General features: G+C 40.1%; 1 protein-coding gene across 1 annotated transcript in view; it reads left to right on the top strand.

Moving 5' to 3' along the window:
- BBS9 (Bardet-Biedl syndrome 9) overlaps positions 1-26,469 on the top strand; it is a 377,930-nt gene that overhangs the window by 127,878 nt on the left and 223,583 nt on the right. The window contains exons 14-15 of the mRNA XM_081970652.1: positions 12,896-13,068; positions 13,737-13,889. Coding sequence (XP_081826778.1) covers positions 12,896-13,068; positions 13,737-13,889 — 326 coding nt within the window. The remainder of the gene's footprint in view (positions 1-12,895; positions 13,069-13,736; positions 13,890-26,469) is intronic.

Genomic DNA, 26,469 nt, shown 5'->3' with positions numbered 1-26,469 from the left:
ATTCCGCTACCAAAAATCCAAAATCCCTTCTAAGCTTTAACATCGCTGGGGGTAATTCTTTAAAAACTCTGATAGTTTTTCCATCTATTTGAAGAGATGAATAAAAAGAATTTTGCAAAATATCATTTCTAAAATTTCTCTCAGTAAAGTATATCACAACATCCCTTGGTAGTTGCCTTTGTGATGCTATACGTGAATTTACTCTGTAAATTTTGTCAATCCTAGCAGAAATCTCAGAAGAATCCTCGATTTTTAATAACGTGGCCAAAGCATCAGCACAAGCTTTTCTTAAATCCTCTCTAGGGTTTTCTCTGATACCCCTCAGTCTAACAGCGTACTCCATAGATCTGAATTGCATCATAATAATCTCCTTATCCATCCTCTGCATATTCCCCTCCATTTCAACAAATTTCAGATCTGTTTCCTTCGTTTTAGTTTCCAAATCCAAAGCCAGATGTTCAACTTTACTGTCCACCTTAAGAACAACTTCTGACAGACCTGTGGCTATAGTGTGTAGTTTTTTATCAAGCTGATCATGTTTTTTAATGGTATCCTGAACCATTTCTTTAACCTCCTTAATTTCTTTGCGTAAAAAAGCATTTTCTTCCCTTATAAAGTCCTTGAAATCCTGATAATTTATTGTAGCACCTAGGGAAGCCTTTTGTTCCGTTGCCATGTTTAACAACAACAAAAAAAGAAAAAAGAAAAAAAAACACCACTTTCACACAAAATACTCCTCCCAATAGGTCAAATTGTGTAAACTAACTTTAAAGTTGTTAATAATTCTTTCAGCCGCCTCTAGCTGTCACCATTCAATTAACTTTCATTTTCCTTAGGTATTCAGCTGTAAATTAATACTTGCAAATGTTTCCTTCTAAGGAGTTAAAACGTTGTCATTTAAGTAGGTCAGGTTATGTAAACTGGCTTGGAAGTTGTTAACAGTTGTTTCAGCCGTTCCGCCTTTACTGCCTCAGCTATCAGCAAGCAATTAACTTTCGTTTTCTGTAGGTTTTCAGCTATAAATCAATGCCATTTTAAATCCTTTGTTCTAAGCCCACGCCTCTCAAACTCAGCAGAAGCGTTCTTATTTTAAAAAAAAATTTCCCCCAATTAAGACTTAAAATACTTGCAAAGGTCTTCCTTCCTTCCTTCCTTCCTTACTTCTTGAGATGTTTTTAGAAGTTAAGGCTGATCCCGGCGACTGGTACTGCTTGTAGCAGAAGTTACCAAAAAGACAGGAGAATACAACAACTGCGAAGTGGGGCAGACCTTGTCGCACTCCAGAGGCTATAAATCCTCCTGGAGGTTACACGAGAGGCTCAACCCGACAGCTGAATCTCTCCCTCATAAATTCCAAGAATTTAAGAGTGTCCAAGGTGTTAAAGATCGTAAAAAAACACCTCTAACTGTCTCTTGATCTGACAAGCTCAAAGAAAGCCTGCCATCGGCGCCAGGAACAACCCGGAAGTCCAGGAACAACCCGGAAGTCCAGGAACAACCCGGAAGTCATAGACCATTCTTTCTAATTAGCCTAGTCGCTTATCTCTTGAAGATGACTAGGAAGGAAAAAGCCGTAAATCACGACCATCCTTCTGCTGCCATTTATTGTCAGGGGAAATTTCACCCTGAGCTAATGAGGTGTAGATCGTCGGCTTTCCTAAACAGCATATCTTCAGAAAAAAGCAAAAGTAAGACCCGATAACATGTTCTAATTAAAGCAAAACTTTTAATATGAAAATAAGAAATAAACAAATCTATCTAATTGTTACATTTTGGCAAGAGCAATTGTCGTCCACCTTCTTGGCAGACGAACAGAAGATCAAAAGTACAGAAGTCTCTGGAATGTGTGATGTATATAAAAAACGTGTAAAGAAGCATGCGCTGTAAATCATTGCTGATAAGGCCTATGACTTGCGCAGTAACTATTTAGTTCAGCTAGCAAACAATTAACGCAGTGACAGTCTTAGATTGTAACGTTTCATTCCCCATAATGTAATTTGTGATCTTAAATAATTCTGAGAGTCTTCATTTTGCTTTTGTGTGGCATTGGTCTGATATAGTTTAAAACCACTGTGGTAACCATAGGCCTGTCCCTGATGATCAAAAGCTCCGTTCACACGATGATAGTATGGTAAAACTAGTTTATATATGTAGTGCTCTCTGAGCTTGCTTGTTTTCTTGTAGATGTTTCATTGCCCTAACTAGGTATTATCATCAGTGCATGATGGGAAAAGATAAAGATTCAGCTTGCTTGAGTATGAGTAGAGCCCATATTGCAAATTTTATTGTGATGTTGCAATAATTTTTCTGTTTCCACTGAAGACAATTCCAATTGGTGTTGGACAGGAGATGGATCTTGGACACTAAGCTTGATTACCCCATTCCTCCTCTTTAAAATCTATATGAGGCTATACTAAGATTGTCAATATGGGATCAAGTAGCATCAATACATGTCAATTGTATATTTTTATCTTTGATTGATCAAATGATGTTGTGAATGATGTCAGAATCATGTTCTGGTGCTATCTTTGGGGTTTTAGGCTATAAATAAAATTGATTGCTTGATTGATCAATTGTTTTAATGCTTGATTAGGCTGTGAGAGTCTGGATGTAAAAGAACAAGCTCAGGATCAATTTTGGCAATACCAAGTAGCTCTGAATTCATAGGCTTCCCATACCTGGAAATTTTCCATCTTAAAAATGTTAGACATCTTCAAATGGAACATGTGCATTATGTGGGGGGTTTCCCCCTTCAATTTGCATGTCTTGTCTTGTATCTGTGACTAGGAAGTCTTTTGAACAAATTTATCTGATATGTCAGTTAAATCTGTTCTTTGATCAAAATCATTCATGTCTTAGTCGCTTTTCAACTAAATTACTTCAATGTGCTTTATATGGGGCTGTCTTGAAATTCACTTGGATGCTTCAGCTGGTCCAGAACATAGTCGTCTGTGCGGTTATGGGCGCACCATGATACTTCAATACAATACAATAGAGTTGGAAGGGACCTTGGAGGTCTTCTAGTCCAATCCCCTGCCTAGGCAGGAAACCCTATACCGTTTGAGACAAATGGCTATCCAACATCTTCTTAAACACTTCCAATGTTGGGGCATTCACAACTTCTGGAGGCAACTTCTGTTCCACTGATTAATTGTTCTAACTGTCAGGAAATTTCTCCTCAGTTCTAAGTTGCTTCTCTCCTTAATTAGTTTCCACCCATTGCTTCTTGTTCTACCCTCAGGTGCCTTGGAGAATAGTTTGACTCCCTCTTCTTTGTGGCAATCCCTGAGATATTGGAACACTGCTATCATGTCTCCCCTTGTCCTTCTTTTAATTAAACTAGACATATCCAGTTCCTGCAATGGTTCTTCATATGTTTTAGTCTCCAGTCCCCTAATCCTCTTTGTTACTCTTCTCTGCACTCTTTCTAGAGTCTCCACATCTTTTCTACATCGTGGTGACCAAAACTGAATGCAGTATTCCAAGTGTGGCCTTACCAAGGCATTATAAAGTGGCATTAACACTTAACGTGATCTTGATTCTATTCCTCTGTTTATGTAGCCTAGAACTGTGTTGGCTTTTTTGGCAGCTGCTGCACACTGCTCGTTCATATTTAAATGGTTGTCCACTAGGACTCCAAGATCCCTCTCAAAGTTACTACTATTGAGCAAGGTACCACGTATACTGTACCTGTGCATTCGTTTTTGTTGCCTACATGAAGATCCTTTACATTATTAGACTTCGTGTAATATCTCTGCTGAACAAGCTATACTCGTTACCAGTAGGCTTCCTGGTTTTTCCTGTAAAACCTTTTATGGCATAGAACTTTGTTACTTAAGAAACCATTGATCTGTGATTTCTATTCATCCTATAACAATGGACAGTTGGCATGTTTTGTGTCTCAACTTTAAATAATATTATTTGCTGGATCTCGGGAGACATGTCTTCTCTGTGGTATTACTCCCCCCTAGGAACAGCATCCTGTAGATATTTGAACAGCTCTGATCCTGTTCTCTTTTTGATGAATCTTAAAGACTGTTTCACCATATGTTGTTCTAAAGTAGTGTTTCTCAACCTTGGCGACTTTAAGTCGTCACGGTTGAGAAACACTGTTCTAAAGAATGATGTAAGTTCATGGTATGGGGAGGGCTTGGGGTTATTGTGTCTACTGGGTCATTTTCTTCTTTTAAAAAACTTTTAATTAATCTTAGACTACTGCACATATTGTACATAAAGCTGCACTTGAAGGCTTTCTGGAAATTTCAATTGGAAACTTGCCAGGTAGTTTCTGTTATAGTTGTGCTTTTGTAATGCTTCTACATTGCAAACTGCATTGGCCTCCAATCAGTTGCAGATGAAATACAAGATGCTCATAATCACCTTTAAAAGCAAATATGGCAAAGGAAAGTATTACTTGTCTTTTCTGAAGAATATTTCCATGCCTTACTTGCTCCTACAAGAAGGGCATGCTCTAGGTTCCCACTTTTAAGTCTTATCCTAGGAGACTTAGGAAGCATGCGTTTTGATTAAGCCCCCAATCTCTAAAAAAGGATTAAAACTAAATTTCATTGAACCTTCACATGTATATTATATATATTTTTATAATGGGTACTTCAAAAATTATGTTAAAAATGTCTAATCATTATGCTTGAATTATTTTTTAGAAATAATAAGATTATCATTAACAGATGGGGTTTTCATTTGTAAAAAGACATAGTTTTTAAATAAAACATTTTTCCCTTTAAATGTTGAAAAGAATTTGTCATTGTCCCATCAATGACATGTATAATCTTAGAAAATTGATCTTATGAAGTTGTTTAATAAGTAACGTTCTATAGCTTTTGCTATTTTTTTCCTCATCAGCTAAGGATTATACAAGTAGAACATTAAAAAAGCCCTTTTTAAAATTCTCATTCTTATTTTTCTTTCTCAGTTTTTCTTAGTTTTCTATTGTGATTTCAGATATATTGAGTGAATGGTACATTTTTAAACATTAAAATCATAATGTTCTATGTCTAATTCTTTTTATGGCCTGTTTTCATTAGGAAATTATATGTAAACACTACACAGCAATTACAAATCTTTTACTAATATAGCACAAGGTAGAATTCTTAATCTCAATTATGAATAAATAAATTTATAAATTTTTCATCAGTGTTTAAAATTTACTTGAAGAGATATTAGTTTGTAACAGCACCATAATAAGTTACAGTAAGAAAAGTAACGTGTTATTTGCATGTTTTTAAAATCCCTGTGAAGAACAATGGCAGTAGTAATCAGCAGTAGAAAATTCAGGGACATTCCAGAATCCATATTAAGCATTTTTTCTACATGCGAAGAATCTTCTACTGGACTTCCGGTTGTATTTCTGCCACCTTTGCAAGCAAGGACCACGAGTTCCGTGGCCCCGTTCCAAGCTCTCCCCGTCGGAGGGCTCCAATTGGAGCCAGAGCCACTCTGGAGGGGTGGTGAAGTAAAGGGGGATTGCCTTGCCGTTCAAGGGGAGCTATCTCCCCTCCCTGACTCGTAAAGCCCTCTCATCCAAAGGCGAGGAATAGCAGCAGCAAAAATGGCTGCCATGAAGCTGGGGAACAGCCTGAATACATAAGACAGTGCAGGAGCAGAGAAATGGTAAATGGTATGTGAACTGGGTGAGAAAATATTTTTTGCTGAAACCTGACCCCCAAAAATCCAAATATATTTTAGAACGATTTGTCATAGTAGCGTGCAAGCATTTTGAAAAAAATACTGGAGAATTTGAAAAGAGAAAATTTGTTTTAAAAAATAAATAGAAAATTGAACTCTCAAAGCAAAAAAACATGATACTAAGAAGGCATATTAAAATGCTGGAATTATGATCCCAAACTCTTTTTATTAATATGGTTCATTTACTGGATTTATCATTTAAAATAAGCAAGATAATTAAATTGGACTTGTCAAAACAAAGGAGAGAGGCTGAAGCAGATTGAAGCAGAGAGAGACATCTGCTGATGAAAGGGAAACTATGCAACCTGGGAATAAACATTTAAAGGACTGAAAGCATTTATTGAATTATATGTATCTATTTTACAACCACTGGAGATAGGAACATCAAATAAGATTTTTTGTATAGAGATCTCTGAATATTATCAGATACATAAAAATGATTTGAGGAAGCATGGATAATCCCCTGATGTATTTAAATTGATTTGATTGAACATTGATGAGACATTAAAATTGTGACTTGATAGCTCTGTTTTTGAATCAATGAGTTCTGGACAATTGGCTAAAAGGGAGGCGTATTAAATAAAGACACAACGCAAGGCAAAAATGAGTGGAGATTTAAATGGAATGGAGGTAATGTTTCAAAGTATAAAGGACTTTATACAGGAATATCATAAGGAGATGGTGGAAAAATTTGATCACTTAGACCAGTGGTTCCCAAACTTTTTCAGCCCACCGTCCCCTTGGTGCTACAAACTGATCCTCAGTGCCCCCCACCCAGTGGTGGAATTCAATTTTTTTACTACCAGTTCTGTGGGTGTCGCTTGGGGGGCGTGGCTGGGGGGGCATGTGACTAGGCGATTTGCACAACGGAAGGAAGATAGTAACAGTAAAATTCAAAACTAACAATTGCACATTTATTCAAAATCCATTTTAAAAACCTTTTTGGTTAATGTTAATAGGATCTGAATTGGAATGGAGAAAAATGGTTTTGTGCATGCGTGCATGTGTGTGTGTGTGTGTGTGTGTGTTTGAGTGAGTGAGGGGTCCGGTAAGGGAACTGCGCCTATTTAGAAAAGGTAAATTATTGCAAACATGATCAGTCGAAGGTAACTATGTGAACAGGTTGGGTGGTAGAGAGAAAGTGATAAAAGAGTGGGAGAGAGGAAGAGAGGAAGAAAAAAGAGGGAAGAGAGACAGAAAGAGACAGAGAAGGAGAGAGAAAGTGACAGAAGAATGGAAAATAAGGAGAGAGAAAGAGAAGATAGACAAAGAGAAAGAGGATGAGAGAGACAGAGAGACGAGAGGAAGAGGAAAGAGTAAGAGAGAACATCTCATTTCAACCCTAAGGTACAAATATTCTCTTTTATTGGTAATTTTATTTGTCCATTTACTATCCAATACTCTCATTTCTCCTTACGTTCATCAAGAATTCCTTTTTATTGAATTTATCACAATACCTTGAGAACAACTTTCTGCATAGCTTTACAGCTATTTAAAATATATAGTAATTTAGATCAGGTTTTCAGAACATTAGTCTATTTATAAGTCACTAAGTGCAAAGAAACAGAATTCAGAAAGTTGGCTTCCCTTTTTGTAATTGCCTATTGTCTGCTTAATTTTCTTCCTACATTTTTGATAACTGATATTCACTGTTGACCCAAGAAGCCCATCATAGAAAGAAACACTCCATTAGAAATTTGTTGGGTTTCCATGGAATGAAGTTTGATCTTTTTCTCAACCATACAGTAGCATATTCTTTCTAAGGAGGATATAATCAAGATAGTCCATAATTGTCTATCAATCTAACAGTATGGGGATTGACAATCTCTTTATATTTTAACTCTAACTCTTTCAGTCTTAAAGGTTTGGTGAGGAGAAATCCAAAGATTCTTTTAAAGAGGAAAAAAATGCTTGCACAATTGCATCCATGGAGACATGTATACAGTATATACACAACACAGAGAGAAACAAACTTAACAAAGTGCTAAGCCTGCCCACCAACTAACTCTCTCTCTCTCTTTTAATGTGTGTATGTGTGTGTGAGAGAGAGAGAGTGTGTGTGTGTATCCCTCCTTCCTTCAGCCCAACACTCTCGCTGGCATCCCGGCCAGACAAGAGGGACTGCAGGGGGTCTCCCCGAGTCTAGGGCAGCAAGTCATTCGATGAGAAACTTGCTTCTTGGAAGGAATGACCTGGCTTGGCTCCTGCTTTCAATCTGCCACCCAACGACCAAACGGAGAAGCAAAGAGGCAGGAGAGACGAAGCGGGAGCCAAGCCGGGTCATTCCTTCCAAGAGGCAACTTTCCCATCGAATGACTCACTGCCCTAGACTCGAGGAGATCCTCTGCAGTCCCTCTCGTCTAGCCAGGATTCCAGCGAGTGTGTTGGGCTGAAGGAAGGAGGGATACACATGCTCGCCCTCTCCTTCTCTCTATCTCGCAAATGGCAAATCCGAGCAGCCGTTGCTGGGAGCCCGTCCCATGCCTTCTCCCAACCCACACACCCCTTCTCTCAGCTACTTTCTGCCTTGTGGACCTGGAACTGATTGCTGACTCCCAGGCTGGCTCTCCTCTCCTATTATCGTGGAAGGTGTCTCACAAAAACCACTGCGCGGCAGTTGGAAACTGATGCAGGGTGTTTTGTTGCCACGTGCGTGGCCGCGCACCCACGCGGCTTAGAGGGAACATTGCTAGTGACCCAAAATATCCAACAAAATTGCACAGATAAACTGACAGATAGGAAGTTTAATTAGCTTAAAAGCAAAAATATTCTCAATGACTTTGAAAATCCCAATGAGTTATCAAATATCACGTGATGTCACTTGAACGGCTGGAGACTCAAAGATAGCTGAGATTGCAGCCAGGAGAGGTAGAACAAGGAAGACTTTCTTTGAAAGAGAGAGGTGCAGGAGGAAACAGACCCTGCTTCCTGCATTTGGAATCTCTGGTGTGCGCACTCTAGGTGGGAATTTACGATCGCTGCTGCGCCGCCGTGGATTTGCCAATGTGAGCCTCAGGTGGATAGCCTCCAGAGAAACGGCGGCAGTGAGCCTCCTGCCATCGTTTTCTACCTCATTGTGGAGAGATAGAAAGCGAAGGCAGGAGGCTCACTGCCGGCTCACTGCCGCCGTTTCTCTCGAGCGTGGGTTGCTCTCTGCGGAACAACCCACGCTCAGCTTAGTTGGCTCGTTCTTGGTTCGCGACCACCCCCAGCCCCACTCCTTCTGGGCTTTTATGTGTTAATCGAGGCACGGATGCTGAAGAGGAAGGGAAGCTGGCTGCTTTCACACAATACAGTTTATCTCAAAGGCTAAATTAATCACGCGGGTCAAAGACAGGGAACTTTCTTTCAGCGAGTTTCGGCCAATCACTCCCTCCCCACCCACCGAACGAGGCAAATTTAACCCTCTTAATCTTGTGTGAAGGCAGCTGTGGGCAATGTTCCCTCTAAAATAGTTGCTCCAGGAAGCCTGAGCCACCTCAAGTCCTCAACCCAGTCACTTTGCTGCCCTGCTGCACCTCAAGACTCCTGTTTAGCTGGAGGGGGTTTCAATCGCAATTGTGAGGCAGACTGCAGTCCGTGTCCAGCAAACGACAATGTGCGGCAGTTGGAAATTGCTGCGTGGTGTTTACTTTCCACGTGCCAAATTGGGGGGCAGGCGATTGAAGCGGCACACGCCCCTCTCCTGGGAGGAAGGCGGTAATTGGAGGGGAGGGTGGTGATGCTCTCTGCAGCCAACACGATCTTTTTTTCCTTGCCCTCTTAGCGCCCCCCTGCCGCTCCCTTGCCTCTTACCGCCCTCCTAAGTAATCTCACTGTTCACTATGGGACGGTACCGCCCACTTTGGGAACCACTGATTTAGACCAAAGACAGGAAAATATCATACAAGGGACAATGAGCAAAGACCAGGACAATGAGCAAAGAATGAAGCCATAAGAAGAAACAAAAGGAAAAGCAGAACTGAGAAACCAGGAAAAGGATGACAATAAGGAGGAGTTATTACCAAAATTAATAATGATGAAGGAGTTAACGTAGGGGAAGAACTATTTAATAGATCTAAAAAAGAAATGGGAGGAACAGAAAGATGTTTGAGGGGAAAAGATAGGAGTTAGAACAGATGGCCTTAAAATTAGACAGTGGAAAAGGGGAGAGAGGGGAGAGAAAAAATTAGATCGCAGAATCAGAATATAGACTTAGAAGTAGATGGAATAAAAGACAAGAGAAGAATATAGAAGACAAGCCAAAAAAAAAAAAAAAGATTAAAAGCTTGGATGTGGACAACAGCTAATGGATAAGAGGAGAAAAAGAGTTAAAGTTTTTCCATGATTATACTTCAATAATGTGTATTATGATGGTATTATTAAACATGTATAAAATATGGTTATGTAAAATGAATAATTGTTTTGTATGTAGTGCAATAGATATTGGGATAAATATTTTAATATAAATAGATATGAAGAGTAAAAGGAATTATGGAAAATTATGGAAAATTATGAATAAGAATTAAGCATGAATTGGAAAATGAGAGTTTGAATGATGTTATTATTAAATATGTATAAAATATGACACAGTGGCTCAGTGGCTAAGACACTGACCTTGTTGATAAGAAAGGTTGGTGGTTCGAATTCCTAGCACTGCATAACGGAGTGAGCTCCTGTTACTTTTCCCAGCTTCAGCCAAGTTCGAAAGCACGTACAAAATGCAAGTAGATGCATTCCATGCCCCTTCGGCATTTAGTCGTGCCGGCCACATGACCATGGCGATGTCTTCAGACAGTGCTGGCTCTTCGGCTTTGAAACGGAGATGAGCACCGTCCTCTAGAGTCGGGAACAACTAGCACATGTATGCAAGGGAAACTTTTACCTTTACCTTATAAAATATGATTAGCAGTGAAATGATAAAATTAAACAATGAATTAGGAAATGAAATATTTCATATTTTATACACTTAATGTAAATGTGTGCATTAATAGTAGAATTATGCAAATTGGAGGATTAGAAAGAATATGAATAGATATACTTTAAATGCTCAAATGATTGTGATTGGTATTAGAAGTGTACATTGAGACATTGAATAATGGAAAGCCGAAACTTTAAAATAAATACATGTGAAGAGTCAAATAAAGGAAATATGAATAATAAAACAGCTGAAGATGAGAAATAGAAAAGAAACGTCTTTGAATATTATAGCAACATGGGAGGGAAAGGTTAAAATAGAGATAAAAATAAGAGGGGAATGATAGTGTGTAAATATGTATGTATATGTATGTATGTACATATGTATGTATGTGTGTGTATATACACATACATACATGCATACATACATACATATTAGATGTTTTGTCAAAGCACCTGGTATGCTCCAAATATGGGAGGGAGCATACTGCTTCCCTTTTGCCTTTCAGCTCCACGCTAGGAGCTTTGCAGGCTGAAACCATTTTTGTATTGATTTTTTTTTTGCTGATCAATAAAATAGATTCAAATAAATAAATAAATAAAAATTCAATACAAAAATGATTTCGGCATCAGGGTTGCGTTTGACTTTGGGGGGAGCTTGGGTGTGTGTGGCAAGGATGGGCGTGGGCAGATATGCATCACTCATGTCAGGGGCACCTGTGGTGGCCAAGTGCTAAGGCAGGACTTCTCTCAGACCCTCCCTCCCTCTCCTTATAATCTCCTTCCTTCCTTCCTTTTCTTTTTTCTTCCCTCTTCATTATCATTTCTTCTTCCTTTCGCTTTCTTTTTTTTTCTTTTCTAGTTCTTTTCCCATCTTTCCTTTTTTTCTTTTTCTTTCCTCTTTCCCTTTTGCATTTAGTTTGTTTTGCTAGCCCTCTGCCAGCAAAACTGGAGCCTTGGGGAGGGAGTGCACGCCACCCCAGGCTCCATTTTTGCTGGCAAAGGGCTGCAGGAGGCTGTCATGGCTGAAAATGGAGCCTGGGAGGGCTGCACATGGCTCTCCAAGCTCTGTTTTCACTTGCAGAGGCACTGCAGGTGGTCCTTTGCTGTTTCCAGGGCAGCCCCATGGACCAGATCTAAGCACTCCATGTGCCTTGACTTTGATACACCTGGTATAGAGAATACTTTTCATATTTTGAGAACAGGTACTTAGATGACAGTTTGCTAATAATAGCTTAAGAGAATTATCGGGATTTCAGAATGCAATAGACTGGCTTGATTACTCTCTATATTTGGACTTGATGCAATTTAAGTATTCTGCTTCTCAGTCATAAATTATAAATGTAAATACGTGATTATCAATAATCATAATCATAATGATACCTGCTTTGTGTTAAGCAGTTGTTGGTGTGCATTTTCAGTCCACTATAGTGAGAGCAACTTTTGAATAAAATAAGCTAATTATGGGGTAATTTGGTGGAACAAATAGTCTAATTATTATCTAGAAATGATAGATTGATTAATAATGATAGTATTAGGTTATTAGATAAAGAAGGAAGGTATAATTCTGATTGCCAGTAACATAATATATGAAAGTGAATTATTTTAAGAACGGGTACCACAACACAAACTTTTTTCCTTGCATGTGTTTATATTTGAAAAGTATAAATATACAAAAGTAAAATGTAGTATTCTTCTAGTTATTATATAATGAAGAAATCTATATGGAATAGATCCGTGATGGCGAACCTATGGCATTGCATTATGGGTGTGGACACGCACTCGTGCCAACCCCCTAGCTCCTCCCACTTTTGGTATGCCTCAACAAAAAGGTTACCCATCATTGGAATAGACTTTAGTTCCACTTTTCCTGAGCTATTCCAGATTGTTGGTGTAGTACTGCCACTTCCAATCAAGACATTTGCACCCTTTAGTTGGCCCTCTCAAACCTAGGAAGATCAGTGCATATTGATTGTAAACATCACTATATTTTAATGCTTATAATTCAGCACCCAATTGAATTCAGTAGCCCATTATTTCAAGTTTTAATATGTTTTTAATTGCAGTTATGAATTGAATACATTTTTATTAATACATTCATGTCCCAAAATGATTATAAATTAGAATTTCAGTGAAATATGAAGCAGTTGTGTGAAAAGGGTTATGCAGGTAAGGATAACAATTACGATATTCAATATACAGTATTTGTTGCATCGATAAAACACTGCTTTGATAATTTATACTACTTACAGCTGAAGTGCAATTAATTTTTCCATTTTTTTTTATTTTGAAGAGCGTTACAGAATTCAAAGTGATCAATTAGAAGACATTTGGCTAATTACAAAAGAACTCACTCTTCGTCTTGAGGAACACTTCAGGAGGCAAAATTGCAAAGATTTTGTATGTACTTTTTCTGGTCCAATCCCTTTACAAGACTATTTTGACATAATTGATCACCATTTTGAGGTATGCTAATAAATACAGGTGTCTTATGGCTATCAATGTTTATGTTTTCTTCAGTTGTTATAATTACTTCTAATTTTTATTAGAATTATTTCAGACTTATTACAAATAATGCTGTGGTTTTCTAAGAATTTGCTGCTTGTTTTTGTTTTCCTGTTGAAATGATCTTTGGGAGCAAGAATGCATACCAAAATACTCGATAAAGTATCTTTTGGATTGCTAAATGGCAAATTAATTATAGAAAACTTTTTAATATTAAATACATTTTTGGGAGTAAGTCCCAAATATGTTTGCTTACTTCTGAAAAAATAAGAACTTTTATGTAGTGAGTTTTAATATTTAGCTTTCTCTTTGTAAAGATATTGTACAATACTTTAAATATTTTAAAATGTAATGGTTATTCAAGGAAGACTAGAATGGTATCTTGTAATCTGCTACTGCTATGAAAACCATAGCATTATTTTGTATTACCTCAACAATTATTTTTAGTTTCAGTGATAACTGGAATTTATTTAATCCGTTAATAGACTTAATGATGAGTGCATAATTTTAAGGTTTCATAATCACCATGTAAAAGCAATAATTGGATTTTTTGCAGTAAATGTAGCACCATATATTTTGTGTTCTAGAATACCATTAACTCTTTCTTTGAAAAACTTCTTTAATTATAGCTCCGTTTGAATGCTGTGAAATATGAGCAACTATTAGCTGAAAGAGCCACACAATTTAGAGCTATTGAACGGCGTTTACTGACAAGGTTTAAAGATAAAAGTCCAGCTCCACTTCAACACCTGGACACCTTGTTAGAAGGAACGTACAGACAGGTCAGTATAGTTAGCTTATAAATTTATTCATTTTTAATGTTTTACATTAAACACACACACGCACGCGCACACACACACACACAATATGAAAAAACATCGGAAAAAAAAGTTCAATCTATTTCAACTTCTCGCAAGAAGTTTTTTTGTTTTTAATGGTAGTCCCACAAACTTGTTTCCCTGTACACAATGGTGAGAAATGCGATGGAACTGTAAATCAAGTACCGATAGGTAAAGAAACAGCAAATGTAGTCTCTGGAACTATGAAAAAACAAACAAATAAGGCTGTGGCTGTCCTGGGGAGGGATGAGTGTTTGGCATGGGTGGCTTGGCTGAAGGGCCCTCAAATCAGTTCGGGGTGTGTGGGGCAGCTGTGCAGTAGTACAGTATCTTATCCCCCCCCCCCACCTTGCTTCGTTTGTTCGTTCTTTACAACGTGCAGCTTCTCACAGTAGAGAATTGCAGGCAATTCTGGAACATTGTGGGAAGTGTGTGCTTACAATACCGGAGAAGCAAAGAGCAGCCCCTCATTTAAAGCAAGCAAATGCCTGTGTGTGTGTGTGAGAAAGAGAAAAGGCGGAGGGGAGTATCGAGAATTTCAAGCAATGCTGTTTGAAAGGGTTTTCTCCAGTAGTGGGCTCCGGAACCCCTTGCAACCGGTATAGTTGCAATGGGGCCAGACGTCCACCACATGAAAGTGCGCAGCATGCGTACTTACCGCCGGCGACGCTCTGTGATGCTTCTGTGATGCTCCAGCTGCTTGGTGGAGTGTTGTGCAGGTGCCGTACACTGTTTGTGTGTAAGCCTCAAAAACCTCAAATACTGATAAGGAGCACGGGCAGGCAGGTGGACCCTCCGGAGCACTGTACCAAAATGGTAACTGGTATGCACCAGTCCCGGTAGGCACTGGTACGCCTGTACTGGGGCATACCGGTTGTAACCCACCACTGGTTTCCTCGCTGCCGTTTTTCTTTCTCTCTCTCTCTCATAAACACAGACATTTGATGAGAAATGGTGGAGGGCAACCCGGTCAGGGGACTGAGACTCCCCCATCCTCCAGCTCAGTGCTTCCTTAGGGTGATGTCCCAAGGCCCGGCTTCTGCGTGGGCAATCCCCAGCCGTGGTCTCCAGCTTGGCATTTTATACACACTCAGCGGCCGGGTAGTCCCCAAATCTCTACTGAGCAAACACATGGGGCATGTTGAAGTGCGGCTACATTGCCGCAAGGTTTGACAAACCAACATAGCCTCTTGGAGCAGGACCATGAAAAGTTTGTTGTGGCATTGCGACACTCCACCTCCCAGTGCTACTCTCTGCCATAGCTTCGGAACAAACTCCTCCTTCCCTCCGCGGGAAAATTCCTCCCCCTTTCCTACCGATTGTTCTTTATTTGGGATCGCAGGACAAACACACATCCCCAAAATGCTCCATCTGAAGGCTTCAGCCTTGCAATCCTGGGATGTGGGGTCTCCGTGGGTATACCGATATATTGAATGGCACATCTTGCTCCAGTGAGAGGGATGCAGGGGGCTCTGGGGCCATGGAAGATGGGGTTTGGGGATGCAAAGGAGGAAAGGGTGATCTCCCTCCTCCATTCTGTTGCAGAGCTGCCATGGAACTCATGCAGGGCAGCGCAACTGCTGGCAAATGGTGGCTGGGGAGATGCTCCAGAGATCTGAGCTGAGTTGCCTGGCCCTCGCTGGCTCAGCTGATCCGCGGGCTGCAATTAAGGTGCCGAGCTTCCATGAGATGACCAGGGAAGGGACGAACTGCCTCCTGTACTGGCCAGGCCCATGGGTATACTACATTTTTATGCAGGAATGTCTGCTGGTTGGCTATTCATTATAGTCTTTTTCAGAGATCCCAATTTTAAGAAGTCAGTGTGGATGTTTCTATACATTCGTTGTTTACAAGAATTCATAGTTATATTCACAATTCAAATAAATCTAATAAGCAATCACTTTTGTAGCTATCTAAGGAAAGCTGAATACAAATTATATTTTACATACAAACATATTCTAGTGTATCACTATTAAAACAGTTACTGCCAAGAATGGTAGACTCCCTACCCTGATTGCAAATCAAACCCCTAAAAAGAACAGTAGAGAGTGGAAACATCAGGTGCTTTGTAGAAAGATCAATGGCGCAGTGGAAGACACAGGTGCTGGTCAATGTGATACATTGCAGAGGTTAATATCAAGAAGAATCTTTCAAGAAGATTCACTATCATCATTGCATTTGTCATTGCATTGATTCCTTGGTCAACAAGTATTGAACAGTGTCTGGGCATGGCTATCAAAAGTCAAAAACATTTTCCAAGCAATCCTATCTCCTGTACATGAACGAACTGAAGCTTTATGGAAAAGTACTATCTGAAATCAAATCCCTGCCTGTCCATATATGTAGCCAAGAAATTGGAGTTGACATGGACTGGATAAATGTGCTGTGCTCCATATCAAAAAGAGAAAACTGATGAAAACTTAAGGAATCAAGATGCCTATAGAAATGACATCAAAAGACTGGGTGAAAACAGTAACTGCAAATACTTGGGCATTCTTCAAGCTGACAACAATAAGCACACTGAAAAAGTTTAGAAGTGAATACATCAATAAAATGAAAAAGATCTTAAAGTCCAAACTCTGGAGGAAATGCTATCAAGGCAATTGTGGTTGTGAAACAAATCCCTAGGAGAGTAAGGGATCTAAGAAAACAATGTCACTTTCTCACCACAGTCTTAAACATAATGTAAACTTCAGGTAGCAGATTCCTAAAAGGATTGTAGTCACCTGGCAAGAAAAAAGGTTCTGATTAGACTAACTGGATAAGGCGATGGATTTTTATGAAAATTACTTTAGAAGAGGAACAAGAAATGAGAGCTAGTATGTAAAAGCCAAGAGTTATCAATAATAGGAGGAAGATACAAGCACAGGGGAAAAGGAGAAAAAAGAAAGTCTAGAAAGAGAAGGAGCAATAGCAAAAGAAACCAGAGAAGTAAGAGCAACTAGGACAATAAGTCTAGAGATAAATAAATTATTGCAAGAAGAAATAAAGGTGTTATTAGTCAATATTAATAGGCTGAATTCACCAATAAAAAAAGATTTTTTTCTAAACTATTGAAAATAAATTTGGACATAATAGCACTCCAAGAAGTGCACATTAAGAGACAACAATATAAATTATTGAAGTTTTCTAAATTGGGAAAACTATTCATTACCACAGCAAACAAAAGAGAGGTGGCACTTCATGTTGAAAGAAACAATAAATTCCAAACAAGTTTTTAATGATGAACGAGAATTTTAATGTTAGAGGTGATTTTGAATCAAAAACAGACTCCTATAGTTGTTATTTACGCACCAAATACTGGACAAGAGAAGTTTTATAAGAAATTTCATAATAAAATTCTAGAAACAAAATATAGAAATATCTGTATCATGGGAGATTTCAACACAATTGTCAATGATGCACTGGACTATAGAAGTAGTAAAATTAATAAGAAAACTGGAAGGACTTTACCAGGAACTCTTATCAAAATGATAGAAGAATTATCTATTCTGGATACATGGAGAGAAATGAATCCTGGAAAAAAGCAACATGTATTCTACTGTAATATGCATAAATCCTGGTCCAGAATAGATATGATTTGGATGAATACAGAATTAAGTGGAAATGTACAAGAAATTGAAATTGAACCAATTTTTTGGGTAGCCCACAATCCAATAAAAAACAGTTGGAAGGGCCAAAGGAAGAAAGCAAGGTGAACTTTAAATCAATTGATAATAAAAGATAAGGAATTCATGCAGATGATGGAAAGAGACATGGGATATTTAAAAAAAATAGAAAGGAAGAGACCACGTTACAGAACATGTGGGATACTGCCAAGACAGTCATAAGGGATTGGCTATAACCTATATGGCACAGAAAAATAAAGAAACAAAATCAAAAGGCCTTAGAAGAAGAATATAAAGAATTTAAATTAAAATAACAAAAAACAACAACAAAGAATAGACTTAAGAAATAGAATGGAGCTGATTAGACATAAATTAAATCCTCTAGGAAAGGATAAATTGGCACAACAAATAAAAAGAACAAAGCAAAATTTCTTTGAAATGCTAATAAACTGGGAAGGTGGCTGGCTTATAGATTGAAGAAAGAACAAAAGAATTGGATAATAAAACTACAGGATGTGGGAGGCACATTACATAGTCAACCTGAAAAGAAAAAAGGTATAGTTCATGATTTTTATGAGAGATTATACAAATCTCACAAAATTAAAGATGAAAGAATAATGCAATATTTGGAGAAAGCCAATTTACCTAAAATCTCAGAAATGGTAAAGAATAGGCTGGAGGAAAGAATATCAATGTCAGAACTAACAAATGCAATTAAAAAGCAAAAAAAAAAAAAAAAACACCCCAAAAATAAAACTTCTGGACCAGATGGTCTATCAGTAGAAATATGTAAAGAATTAGAGGACACCATGAGTCTCTCAATGCTAGAAGTATACAAATGCTAACGGAAGCTAAAATTCCAAACACATGGAAAGAGGCCTACATTACTCTGATCCCAAAAGAAGATTCAGAGAAGATTCATAACCCAAATAAAAATATATAGACTGCTTTCATTATTAAACACAGATTATAAAAATTTTCATCACTAATTGTTGAAATATTTAAAAAGCTTTTTAAATGAAGTCATCCACACAGATCAAAATGGATTTTTACCTAAGAGACAAATTTGAAATAGTGTTAGAATAACTATGGATGTACTTCAATATTATGAAATACATAATGATAAACAACTAGTGTTAATATTACTGGATGCGTTGAAAGCATTCGATAATATAAATTGGCAATATATGTTGCAATAATTAAGTCTTATGGAATTTGGTGGAAAATTTATGAATATGATAAAAGTAATTTACAATCAACAGAATGCAAAAGTATTGGAGACGGCCTCCGGTTTCCGAAGGCAACGGACGCTGGGCGTCTACTGTTCGCCTCTCCGGTGGGCTCCTTTTAGGAGCACAGGCGGTCTCAGAGGGACCACCTGCCATAGGGTGGCTTGCGGGAACCCCCGGAATCGGCGGCAGCCGTGGGGTGGGGGGTTCCAGCCTTGCCTCAGAAGCCGGGGAGCGAGGGGGGTGCATAGCGCAGCAGTCGGCTGCCTGCACCTTCGCTGAATGGATTCCAGAAGGAAGTAATTAATTAGAAGTTGCGGCTGAAGTGCTGGAGGTGAGAAATTCGCTCCAATCTCTCTAATCCTCGTTAACTGATGAGCAGCAGCCTTTTGTAAATTTGTGGATTCAATCTATTTGAAGTTGGAAGATTGGAGGGGGGTTCTTTCACCCTCCTCGGGTAAAGTGGCACTTGGACTATCTCTCAATCTCGGAATGGAGAGAGAGAGTAAAAGTTGAATTAGTCACTTGTACTACCTATGTGAGAAAGATTTATATCACAACTGCAAGAGGTGATTGCTGAGCTGTTTTAAAAACCTTATGGAAACTTTTGATGTTCTGCTCCCTGGTCCCCTGTGAAAGGGGGAGCCAAGATGGCCTGCTTCCGTCTTCTTCGCACTTATAAATGAAATTTGCCTTTTGAAACTACCTTTGAAGAAATTCCTGGCTTTATATTACTACTCTCCCCTGAAGGATTCCTGGAGCTCCTCCTGTTATGTGATCTTTCTGTATTTGGATTATTTTATTGTCTTTTTTTTGTGACTTTTTGGCTTGGAACTGTGATTGAGGATTAACTTTCACTTTTGGACTTGCCTGTCTTCTTGACTCACCCAGCTGCACGCTCCACAGACACCATTTCTTTTGCAAAAGATTTATAGTCATCTCTGAACTCAGACAAATGGGGCTCAGAAAACCACCTTCAGGCAAGGCAGCCTCGGCACCTACTTCCTCTACATCCAGCCCAATGACTCAACAGACAAAAAATCCATCATTTTTACAACAAGAAGGGACTGGAGAGAGTTCAAAAGATTTATCTGTTACCCAAATGTTCCAGGCTCTTAAGAAGGACAAAATGAGTTGAAAAAAGAGGTGGCAGATTTTAAAGAACAGCACAGAGGTGTACAGCAGCAAACAACAGAAAATGAACAAAGAATCAGTGTGCTGGAGGAGGGTGCGGTCAGGCTGGTTGGGGGGGAGGTTAAGCCAGTCCAGAAAGGGAATAGACAATTGGAAAATTTCATGGTAAAGATAGAACTTGAAAGAATGTCCTTTTTTCTCAGATTCCAGAACCTACCGGAGACAGAAGATGAAGATCTTAAGGATATTATGAATACAATTTTAGCAGAATATATTAAGAGAGATAAAGAACAGTTGTGGTGGGATATGGATCTGGTTTACAGGATTAACTCAGCATATGCCAGAACATATAATGTTCCAAGGGAAGTACCTGTTAAAATTCTTAGGAAGACCACGAGGGATAAGGTGCTAGGGGCCCAAAGGGGGGGACCACTAAAATATAAAGACAAAGAAATTAGCATTCTTAAGCAAATTCTGAGAAAAATAAGAGATAAGAGGAGGAAGTATTCCTCCTTATCAAAGAAATTATATAATAAAGGAATTTGGTTTAGATGGTTATTGCCAGAAGGAATGTTGATCTTCTGGGCGGGAAACAGAATTAGAATTAACACAGTTGTGGAGGCAGAGGCCTTCAATAAAAAACATAGTGCCCCCCTAGAGGACGAAAATAATAATAATAATAATAATAATAATTTTATTTGATTAGCCGCACCCCTCTCCCGAAGAACTCGGGGCGGCGTACAATCAAGCAGATAAAAATACACATAAGACAAACATATATACAAAAACAGAGACATATACATATGTGCATGGAGGAGGATGGACTTAAGTGAAAGACAGTTAAAAAACACAATTTAAAATCCCCTAATAAAATTACCAAATTAAAAACCCATCAGGAGCGTTACTAAGTTATGGTCGAGCCAGGCCAGCTATTTGGAAAAGGTGGGTCTTGAGCTTGACACGGAAGGAGCGGAGGTCAGTAGTAGTCCTAATATCCGGGGGGAGGTCATTCCACAGGGCTGGGCCCGCCACAGAGAAGGCTCTGCTCCTAGGCGCCGCCCCATGGCACTGTCTGGTAGACGGCACCTGGAGAAGTCCCTCTCTGTGCGAGCGGATGGGTCGTAGGGATGTATGGGGCAGAATACGATCCCGCAGGTAACTAGGTCCTGAGCCATGGAGCGCTTTAAAGATCGTAATCAAAACCTTGAAACGCACTCGATAGACCACAGGGAGCCAGTGCAGCTCGCGCAGGAGAAGTGTCACATGGGAGTACTTGGTACTCCCCATAATCACCCGCGCGGCCGCATTCTGGACCAACTGCAGTCTCCGAGTGCATTTCAAGGGGAGCCCCATGTAGAGAGCGTTACAGTAGTCCAGGCGAGACGTCACCAGCGCATGGGTGACTGTGCGTAAGGCGTCCCGGTCCAATAGGGGGCGCAATTGGCGCACCAGGCGAACCTGGTGGAACGCCCCCCTGGCCACGGCTGTCACATGTTCATCCATGGACAGCCTGGCATCCAGGAGGACGCCCAAATTGCGCGCCCGCTCCACGGGGGCAAGTTGAATGCCCCCAATGGCCAGAGATGGAATTATCTGGTTGAACCGGGGGGCCGGAACCCACAGCCACTCCGTCTTGGAAGGGTTGAGCCTGAGTCGGTTGTCATCCATCCAGACCCGTACGGCTTCCACACACCGGGACATCACTTCGATGGCCTCGTTGGGGTGGTTCGGGGTGGAAATGTACAGCTGAGTATCATCAGCGTACAGATGATATCCCACCCCGAAACCACGGATGATCTCACCCAGCGGCTTCATGTATGTGTTGAACAGGAGCGGCGAGAGGACCGACCCCTGTGGCACCCCACAAGTAAGGGGGCTTAGGGTCGACCTCTGCCCCCCTGCCAACACACGTTGCGTCCGGCCGGAGAGGTAGGAGCCGAACCACCGCAAAACGGTGCCCCGGACCCCCAACCCCTCCAGTCGGTGCAACAGGATACCATGGTCGATGGTATCAAAAGCCGCCGAGAGGTCTAATAGGACCAGGATAGAGGAGCAACCCCTATCTCTGGCCCTCCAGAGATCGTCTACCAACGCGACCAAGGCCGTCTCAGTGCTGTGCCCAGGGCGAAAGCCGGACTGGCGCGGGTCTAGATAATCATTCTCCTCCAGATGTCGTGGGAACTGAGAAGCCACCACACTCTCTACAACCTTCGCCAAAAAGGGAAGGTTGGAGACAGGACGATAATTGGCCAGCTCCGTAGGGTCCAGGGAAGGCTTCTTGAGCAAGGGTCTCACCACCGCCTCTTTCAAGGCGGCCGGGAGAGACCCCTCACCCAACGAAGCGTTCACTAGGCCCAGGAGCCAGTCGCGTGTAACCTCCCAGGAAGCCAGTACAAGCCAGGAGGGACACGGGTCCAGCAAACATGTGGTAGGTCGCAGTCGTCCACGCAATATAAGAGGTAGTGAAAAAGGTGACAATACACAAGAGATGAAGGAGGGAGGGTCAGCGCCTCCACCTGAAGACAGGGGGGAGGGAGCAATATTGAAAAGACTCAGGTCAAGGTTGTTCCGGTTCCGGCGGCCGATGGCGACGAGCAAGCCTTGCTCGCCCCCGCATCCCCGGTGGGCTTCCCACTCCTTGGGGGGCACAGGACGCCCCGTAGAGGCATCCTGCCGAAGGGGCGGCACCGCGGGGGATCCCTGGATCGGCGGCGGCCAGCGGGAGGTCCCCCGCCTCGCTCCAGGCACCGGGGAGCACGATGGGGAGACGCTCCAGCGTCTTCGCTGCGATGCCGTGTGGAGAAAAAGAAAGCTGAAGGAAGCGGCGGCGGTGCGGTGAGGCGTAGACTTCCTCCATTCCCATAACTAACTTTTAAAACTTGCCAGTTGTGTAAACTTTACTTTTCGGCTTGATTTGGAGAGGCGCGGCTGGAGGGAGGGGGATTTCCCCCCCCCCTCGGACAAGCGGCTGGAAACAAGCGTGCTCTAAGCTCCAAGGGAAGGAGGAGGGGGAGAGCCAAACCAATGATGTCACACCCTTACTAAGTGGATTTTGGGACTTAAACTTATAATATAATGAAGATCTGGAAGCTTTGGAAATTTTGAACTTTTGAACTTTGAAAACTTTATTTGTTGCCTCTAAACCCGAAGCTGGCAGGGCAAGATGGCACACTTCCGTTGTCTTTATGAAATGTGAAATCTGACTCCACCTTTAAAACTTCAGGCTTCCGGTCTTTGTCTCCGTGCTACTCAGACAAATCTATTGTGGATTGCTGTTTTTTGAACTCCCTGGAGTGGAAATTTGGCTCTATTGCCAGGGTCAGTGGAAATAAAAGCTCTCTTCTGCCTGAACCTTCTGTCTCTTGGACTCTCCTGGCTGTTCTACCCTCCTGATTGATCCTTCTCCATACTGACTGGACTCTTTACTTTATAAACAATGGCATCTAAAAGACCACCCCCTGGAAAGCCAGGCTTTGCTGCCTCTGCCCCGACATCTGCAACCTCCAGTCCTAGTACACAATCAACGATAACAGCCTTAAAGCAACTTAAATCTACAGAGCTGGAGTTTCATCAAATGTTTCAGCAAATTCTACAGGGACAAGAGGAAATAAAGAGACAACTGAAGGAGATGAAAGAAGAAATTAAAGAGAACCAGGATAAAATTAATAAGAACTCACAGAGACTGGATCTCCTGGAGGGCGGGGCAGCTGAGATGAGGGAGGGGATAGAGGGGGTGCAGAAGGGAAACAAAGAACTTGACACCCAACAAATGAAAATAGAGTTTGAGAGAATGTCTTTTTATCTTAGATTTCAAAATGTGATGGAGACAGATGATGAAAATATAAGGGACATCATGACAAACATTTTGGCTGAGTACATTCAGAAGGAGAAACAACAGATGGGGTGGGAAATAGACCTGGCCTATAGAGTGAACTCAGCTTACGCTAGAACACACAATGTTCCCAGGGAGGTACACATTAAATTTCTTAGGAAAAGCACAAGAGATGAAATTCTGAATGCACAAAGGGGGCAAGCCTTGACATACAAAAATAAGGAGATAACCATTCTGAAACAGATCCCCAAGAAAGTAAGGGAAAAAAGAAAACATTATTCGCAATTGGCGAATAAATTATACCAGAAGGGGGTGTGGTTTAGATGGTTGATGCCTGAAGGTATGTTAATATTCTTGGAGGAGACAAGAGTTAGAATAAATACACCCATAGAGGCGCAGGCCTTTATGGAGAAAAACAAACTACTCCTAGAAAAACCAGAAGACTCCACAACAGACATACAACACGGGAGGGGCCGGAGCTCTGCCAGCGGGGGGAGATGGGGCGACATCAAGAAAGCTCAGATCACACAAATGAGTAAGAAAATCCACCTGATATAAACTGGTCGAAATTACCAATTGAATTTACCACACTGACTATATGTTACTACTTAATATTGAATCTTATGCAAATGTATACTATGAGTTGGAGGGGGGGTGCACCTACCGCATTTCGCTGCTGCCAAAATTTGTAACCTTTCCCCTACCTTTTCCCTATGTAAAACACCCAAAAACCAATAAAAAACTTTGCTTTTAAAAAAAAAAAAGACTCAGGTCACAAAAATAAATATATCTGAAATATCATTGTAATTGTTGATATATTAGAAAGTGGCAAAAGAGATGATTGAACACATGGTTGATACAATGTATAACAAGATGCTGTTTCTGCTTATCTTTTATCTTTTGTTTTTTCTTTTCTGTAAAAGTTGTGAGATTTGGAGAGATTTCTACCTCTAGCACGATGGAGCTGCCAAAATTTTTGCATATCCACCTACCCTTTCCTATAAATGTTTAAAAATCAATAAAATCCTTTTTAAAAAAAGAATGCAAAAGTATTGGTTAATGGAGATGTGACAGAAAGTTTTAGTATACAAAAATGAACAAGGCAAAGTTGTCCCCTCTCCCCATTACTATTTATTTTAACATTAGAAGTATTGACCAGAAATATAAGACAAGTCACAGAGATAAAAGGAATGGAAATTAGAAACAAAAAATATAAGCTACAAGCTTTTGCTGATGATTTAGTATTTATATTCGAAGAACCCATAGAAACTGGCCCTAAATTGATAAAGAAAATTGAAGAATATGGAGAAGTGGCAGCGATGAAAATAAACAAAGATAAAACCAAGGTATTTGTCCAAAATCTCGCCAACAAACAGGAAAAGAAATTGATAGAAAAATTTGGTTTACACATAGAAAAACATGTTAAATACCTTGGAATTTTTTTAACCAGCAAGGTGTGGAATCAAAGAGGACAATAATACAAAGCTAATGCAACAAATTAAAATAGATTTGGAAAGATAGAAGAATTTACAGTTATCGATGATAGGGAGAATTGCAGTTGTGAAAAATGAACGTATTACCAAAGCTACTTTTTTTAAATTCCAAACCATACCAGTAAAATTAGAAAAGAAATTTTTGGATGAAATAAATAACATGACTTTGAAGTATATTTGGCAAGGAAAAAAATCAAGAATAAAATTGAAATTACTACAGATTCTAGTAATAATGGTGATTTTGGATTCCCAGACTGCCCTCACCTGGCTAAAAGATTGGGTAAATTTAAATAACAGAAGACTGTTCTTACTAGAAGGGCATGACTTGCAATTAGGCTGGTATGCCTTTCTCTGGTATGGCAGAAATATGGCGCACAAATATTTCCAAAGGCATTATGTGAGGTGCGCGTTGCTTAAGATCGGGGGGGGGGGGGACACTACAACATCATAGGGAAGTACCAGTCTGGCTCTCTCCATTGTAAGCAATAATATATCCAAATCTTATAAATTGGGGGTAATTGTATATTACAAGGATATTTTAGATGAAAGTGGTGATCCAGACAATTGCAGAGTAAGGGGATGGACTTATCCTTGTAGCTGTATTTTCAGATCCAATCAAGGAATGAAAAAGATGTTAAATTATGGGGTGTAAATGGATGAAAAATCGATATGTATGTATGTATGTATGTATGTATGTATGTATGTATGTATGTATACACACACACACATACATATAATTATTTACTGAACTATAAAATCGAGGAAGAGATAGTTAAAGTAACGATGATTGCCTGGGCAAAGAATTTCAGATACAATATAGAATTAGAAAAGGTTAAAAATTTGGGAGAGAAACTAAAAACTGATGATGGCTGTGGCCTATAAAGAAAACCTCTACAAATGTTTTATAGGCCACCTGCATTTGCCACCTGCAAGACTAGCTAAAATGTATAAGAACTCCGCCAAATGCTGGAAATGTTAGCAGATTCCAGGAACATGCTACCACATGTGTTGGACGTGTAAGAAAGCAATGAATTACTGGGAGAAAATTCATAATTGGTTAGAAATTATAACTGCAAAATATTGAGTTCAAACCAGAAACATGCCTTTTAAATATTCTGTTGGAAAGTTATAACAAAGCAATCATATAGTTAGTGTTACATATATTGACGGCAGCAAGAATAATATATGCTAAATATTGGGAAAATGCGAACACCCCACTGGATGATG

The sequence above is a fragment of the Natrix helvetica genome (assembly GCF_964273705.1).
Source record: "Natrix helvetica genome assembly, chromosome: Z".
In the NCBI taxonomy this organism is placed as follows: Eukaryota; Metazoa; Chordata; class Lepidosauria; order Squamata; family Natricidae; genus Natrix; species Natrix helvetica.
This window is presented reverse-complemented; position numbering and strand designations above follow the sequence as displayed.